At 50.6% G+C, this 5,802-nt stretch overlaps 1 protein-coding gene across 1 annotated transcript; it reads right to left on the bottom strand.

Moving 5' to 3' along the window:
- Positions 1-356: 356 nt before the first annotated feature.
- Positions 357-5,174, bottom strand: LOC125353187 (cystatin-C-like). Its single transcript, XM_048348696.1, has 3 exons — positions 4,876-5,174; positions 2,153-2,266; positions 357-644 (listed from the first exon to the last, which is right to left on the bottom strand). The coding sequence occupies exons 1-3, from the start codon at positions 5,119-5,121 to the stop codon at positions 561-563; spliced, it is 444 nt and encodes a 147-aa protein (XP_048204653.1). The 5' UTR covers positions 5,122-5,174; the 3' UTR covers positions 357-560.
- Between the last annotated feature and the right edge of the window lie 628 nt (positions 5,175-5,802).

The raw sequence follows: 5,802 nt of genomic DNA, 5'->3' as shown, positions 1-5,802 counted from the left end.
TGAGATGATTTATACATAATTGCCATTATTTATGGAGTCTCTAGGGAAACTGACTCATGACTGGCACTTCTTGTAGTCAGTCAGTTCTGCATACATGGATGAGGCCTGGCCCATCTAAGCCTAGATCCTTTCTGTCTTTGTCTGTCTGTCTGTCTGCCTGCCTGCCTACCTATCTATCTTTCTGTTTGCCTGCCTGCCTATCTATCTGTCTGCATCACATCTGGGTTCTGGGTCCCTCTAGGCTCTTTATATGCTTGGAGACTCAGATGGCAGAGAGCCATCCCCCAAGTTGCCTATGTGTAGCCTTGAGGCCCGGCTCCCATCCTCCTCCCTCACACCCCAACACAGAAATCAACTCAAGAGCTCATCATATGTTTATGGAGAGAGCAAAGCAACTGGGAGTTCTATTACTGGGATATTTGGAAAGCAAGGAGATGATGATGAGAGCCTCCACTGTGGCCTGCTGGTCCTCCAAGGCCAGCTGTCATCTAAAGGTTGATGGACTACAGAGCAGGGCTTCAGGGAGGGGTGGCCAGTGCAGCCCAGCCTGGCACGAACTCTTAGGCATTTTTACAGTTGTACTTTAACATAGACATCTTGTGTTCCCAGGGCACATCGTAGATCTCAAAGGAGCAGAATTTTCTCTGCAAAAGGAAGAGATAGTGATATTCAGCATGGTTGTCATTGAAAGAGAAGGTTCTCAGCCATGAGATGCCAGAGGGAGCATTGGGAAGGAGGGAGGTGAGGCACTTGCCTTCCACCCATACCCCCAAACCCTGGAGTTTCAGGACCCACAGCACAACTCTATGACATCTGCTCACCATCCCTCTATTTATTATTCTAACTAAACCAGGTGTCTCCGGCTGCCTCTTTCCAGGCTTCTGGGACTCCATTCTCTTGCCCTAGCACAGACCTCTAAGGAGAAGCTTTGCCAGGCTGTTGGAGCCCCAGAGGAGGTGAAAGGTGAGAAAGACCCACCACCTTTTTCGGGGTCTCTAGCCTCCCGCGCTCTCTTTTTTTTTTTTTTTTTTTTGGCCAGTCCTGGGCCTTGGACTCAGGGCCTGAGCACTGTCCCTGGCTTCTTCCCGCTCAAGGCTAGCACTCTGCCACTTGAGTCACAGCACCACTTCTGGCCGTTTTCTGTATATGTGGTGCTGGGGAATCGAACCTAGGGCCTCGTGTATCCGAGGCAGGCACTCTTGCCACTAGGCTATATCCCCAGCCCTCCCGCGCTCTCTTGACCTGCGGGAGAGATGGGGAAACACGTCCCGACCAGGTGAGCCAAGAAGAGGAAAGGGTCGACAGACGGCCCACACCCAGCCCTCCGTCACCAGAGGACAAACAGACGGCCAGGGAGCTTAAGTCAGTGAAAAGGCTCCTTTATTGAGGTAGATCCTTGTATTAAATAAGGCACAGGAGCCAATCAGGTCAAAGATCGGCAGGAAGGGGAGGGATGTACATACACGTATCTAGGGACTGTGAGGAGGCCTGAGCTGTCCGTCAAGGGTGGGCCGAGTGACCAATTCTAAGAGGCGGCCTTATTTTACTTCACAGCCCACAGGACTGCCTCTAGGTTCACTATCAGGCACCATCTTGGCCACACGTGGTCCCAAGGCTGGAAGGCAGGGCCAGCTAGGTCCGCCTCTGAGGCAAGGCATGCCCCACAACCCTCCAGCACTAGAGACAAGACTAAGAGGAATAAGAGGGTGGGAAACATCTCTGAAAGGGACTATGATGAAGACTGACAAGGAAAGTGTTACTGCCACCAGACCTAACTTAATCTGGGAGAGCCTGGCAGTGGGGTGGGAAGCAGCATGGAGGGTTTGGGTCACTTTCAGGCTTCCAGTATGTTCAGTGTATCTCTGAGCAGGTGGCCAATGCTGGGATCAAACAGAGCTTCTCCTCCTTCCCTAGGAACCACTCCTGCATATGACTCCTCCAGTCCAGGAGAAAGCCCAATGACGCAGGGTTTCCTTATCTGCCTATTTGGGAGTCACCATATTTCCTTCCTCTGTGTACACACACATTCACCTCCCATTCTGCATGTGCACATGCCCCCCCCCCACATACCTGCCCACACACAACCAAACACTTGCACATATATGACCCAAATGTCTTCGCCCCTCTGCCTGCATGACTGGCCCCAACTCACCTGCTCTTGACCTGGTTCCTCATTGAGGGGACAGTTATTCAAATTGGACTGGAACTTGGTACATGTGGTCCGGCCCATTTCCAAAACCAGGTTGTACTTCATTCCAGCCATCATCTAGAGTGAAATGAACACTTAGAAGACTGGTCAAGGCCACATGCATGCAGCTAGGTTACATGGAGTTGATGTGTTTGCCTAGGGTTCATGCCTGCATTCTTGAGCTGTCAGAACCATCACCCACGAAGCACACCACTATCGCTGTTTTCCTCTGATGCACTCTGACAAAATGTTTCCTGTTGCTGAGTAAAAGAAGCAGGAAAAGCAGAAGGCAGAAGATGGGGACTAACAGCCCTTCAGTGGACTCAGGAATGGAAGCGACAGCTCTGGGAACAGCCATGGAGGAGGGAAATAAGCAGCTGTGTTCTAGGAGTCCAGCACTGGTCTAAGCAGAAAGCCAAGGTTCTGGGCCATAGCACAGGATGAACTAAATTCTGCTGCCGGTAGCTCAGGAGGCAGAGACATTGGTCCATTCTAGAAAGTCTATGGTGAGTCTGCTGATTAAGCCCATAAAAGAGCCCCTGCTCTCTCTTTACCCTAGTTAACTGTGTTCTCATTCCATAGCAGGTGGGGCATTTCACACATGGGGGAGGGGGCGGTCCAGGCCAACAAGGAAGACCATCCCTCAGATGTCTCCTCCTTTAGTGTGACTCTTGATGAGAATATGTACCTCTTAAGTGTGTCACACACCTATGTGTCTTACACTGTGATTAAAGAATAGAATTGAACACTTTCCAGGCCCAGGGCATCCCAGACCTGACTTGTCAGAACTTTGGCCAAGCCCAAGATGAGTGATGGGGAACAGGGCTCCAGACCTGGAACTGGATAGCAAGGAGCAAGGCCCTGCTCCCTCTGCTATCAGTCTACCACCTGTAAACCAGGCACATGGGACCACAGGATAGATCAAGGGAAGACTGATGGTGATGACTGTGGCAGCAGGAGAAATGGATTAGTCTTTAGCATCTGAGTTTTACACAGGAGGCAAAGCTGAGCTCTCCACAGCAGGGCAAGGTGGTAGACACCCATAATCCCACTCACTCAGGAGACAGAGGTGTGAGGACCAGTCGTTTCAGGCTAGCTGGACTACATTAAGGAAACCCCTTTTCTAGAATAAAGCAGAAAGGATGGGTCATGGCTCGCATGGTAGACCTCTTGCCTAGCATCCTCGAGGGCCTTGGTTTAATCCCAGTATCGCCAGATGGAAACAAAAAGAAAAAGAAAAACAGCCGTCCAGCCTGTTGTGCCATGTAACAGCCTGTGTACCTATGTACCAACCTGTAAGAGAAGAAACTGACCTTCATGTGATCTACCTTCATTAAATGATCTTAGCCCTTTTTCTTTTCTTTTTTTTTCTTTTGCCAGTCCTGGGCCTTGGACTCAGGGCCTGAGCACTGTCCCTGACTTCTTTTTGCTCAAGGCTAGCACTCTGCCACTTGAGCCACAGTGCCACTTCTGGCTGTTTTCTATATATGTGGTGCTGGGGAATTGAACGGAGGGCTTCATGTATAGGAGGCAAGCTCTCTTGCCACTAGGCCATATTCCCAGCCCCCTTTTTATTTTAACTTCTTATTTGGACACATGCTTTATTCGGACCTGACAGATGTTTTATTACTGGGCTCCAATAGCCCTTAATGCTGTCCCCGGTTCCCTTCTCCTCCTGGGCAATTGCCCTCCTTCTCCACCAGGGCTAACTCTATGCTGAAAGGGGCAAAATGCAGGCTCTCTTTGATCTTATGAGGCCTCCTCTGTGCATGCCTCTCACAACACCCCAATTGTCAGGCCCCTTTCAAAGACCAAGGTCATGGGAGTACCAGGAGTGCTCCACACAGAAGGACACTGAGGTTCTGGGCAGTAGCTGCAGCCCAGCCTGGCCACTCACCACTGGAGAGAAGCATGCCCAGTAAGAATGACTGTGATGTGGAATTGTGTGTGGCAGTGTGGATTATGGTTTTCACAATGGAATCATGGATGTGTAGACAGAACCCTTATTTGGAAGAAATGAACAGGGAAGTGTCTGCTTTCTAAAGTTCAGAGAAGTAAATGCATGTCTAGCCACCCAGACAGGTGTGTGTGTGTGTGTGTGTGTGTGTGTGTGTGTGTGTATGTGTGTGTAGAGTGCAGAGGACTGGTACACACCTGCAAGCATTCCCCCAGGAGGGATAGGATGGGGGTGTGCAGGGGTGCTGAGATTCCAGCTGTTCTGTGAATCTGAAATTGTATTGAAACAAGAGGTAAAGGGGAATCATGCTAAGACATCCTTTAGTGGAGCTGGCCTGGTGTGTGTGTGTGTGTGTGTGTGTGTGTGTGTGTGTGTGTGTTTCTCACTCACCTCCTGTCACTACTAAGCTGGAGGGAGGAATCTAAGGTGTGCCTCTGGCTGGTTGGTGCTGGGGAACAGTAAGGTAATAGGGGTTCAGCTGTAGTAGCAGGCCAGAGGCCACAGGCCAAGTTCAGGACAGAGTGAGACTGGGGACATTTTCTGAATCAGAAATTCTCCATACCAAGGGCTATGAAACATACCTAGAGCAGTCAGAATTGGGTGGGTAAGAAAGAGGCTTCAGAGTGAAGTGGCAAGTGGAGGCCAGGGTGTGGAACCTGGGGCACACTTCTGAGAGATACACCCATCCCACCAAGAATCAGCACCCCCGACCACCCCCGCAGGCACGCACCTGCTGTTCAGCACTCAGAATGTCCACCACATCATCTATGTAAGCGTCATTGTCTTGCACTTGGTTGTGATACCCTACAGCATAATCCACGGCACGTTGCACCTCCTCACTGTTGACATCAGCCTTTTCAAAGCTCCCTAGCAAGGGGCTTGCTTCAGATTCAGGGTTCACATACTCTGCTATGGCCAGAGTAGACAGCAGAAGCAGCCGAATGCCTAGTGTCCTGGCCATGGTGTGCTGGGACATTGGCTAGAGCTGAGCTGTAGTTAGGCAGGGTGGTCACAATCTGAAGGCTAGGAGTTCAGCTTGGCTGCTTTTATCCTGCATTCTGGGTTCAACCAGCCCTTCCCCACCACACCCTTGGCATCTCCTCTCTCCTGGCACACCTCAGCCTGTGTTTTTCTGTTTCCTCCTTACCTCTCTACTCAGGGCCTCTCCCAGTCCTGGCTCCTCTCCTTCCTCCATTCCTTTCTCCTTTACAGTAAGGGACCGCCTCGGCACAGTGCCACCCTTCTTCTTGTACTTCTTTCCTCACCCTTTGTTCCTCAGCCTAATGTGGCTTCATGGAGAAGGGAGAGGGGTCCATAGAACAGTAAGACCAGGCCAGCACCACAGGCCCCTTTGCAGTTATTCTTCAAGTCCTATTGGACTTGCTGTGGTCTCATTGTCCAAAGCAGGAACCATGGCCTAATGGAGCCAGGACCAACATAGGTGTAGAAATGGGAGAAACAAGTAGGAGTCATTGTCTTTCCTGCACCAGTCCCCAGTGGGATACCCAAACTTCCACTGCATTATTGAGACTTGATCAGGTCTCCTTCAGTCTCCTGTGTGTTCCTTGTCATCCTCAAGTGATGCCCCAGTGTCAAATGTCAATTTGACACAGAACATGAAGAAAGCTAGGAGACACCTCAGAAGAAGGAAAACAAG

This window comes from Perognathus longimembris, chromosome 6, assembly GCF_023159225.1.
Source record: "Perognathus longimembris pacificus isolate PPM17 chromosome 6, ASM2315922v1, whole genome shotgun sequence".
Lineage (NCBI taxonomy): Eukaryota > Metazoa > Chordata > Mammalia > Rodentia > Heteromyidae > Perognathus > Perognathus longimembris.
Note: the sequence above shows the minus strand (reverse complement) of the source record. Positions and strands in the feature narration are given on the sequence as shown.

Bases quoted from the DNA above. Each gene is read 5' to 3' on its own strand.
- LOC125353187 (XM_048348696.1), bottom strand. From the start codon at position 5,121: ATGTCCCAGCACACCATGGCCAGGACACTAGGCATTCGGCTGCTTCTG. The intron at 2,267-4,875 runs GTGCGTGCCTGC...ATTTCACTCTAG, and splicing joins TTCTGAGTGCTGAACAGCAG to ATGATGGCTGGAATGAAGTA. The intron at 645-2,152 runs GTGAGTTGGGGC...TTCCTTTTGCAG, and splicing joins AGGAACCAGGTCAAGAGCAG to AGAAAATTCTGCTCCTTTGA.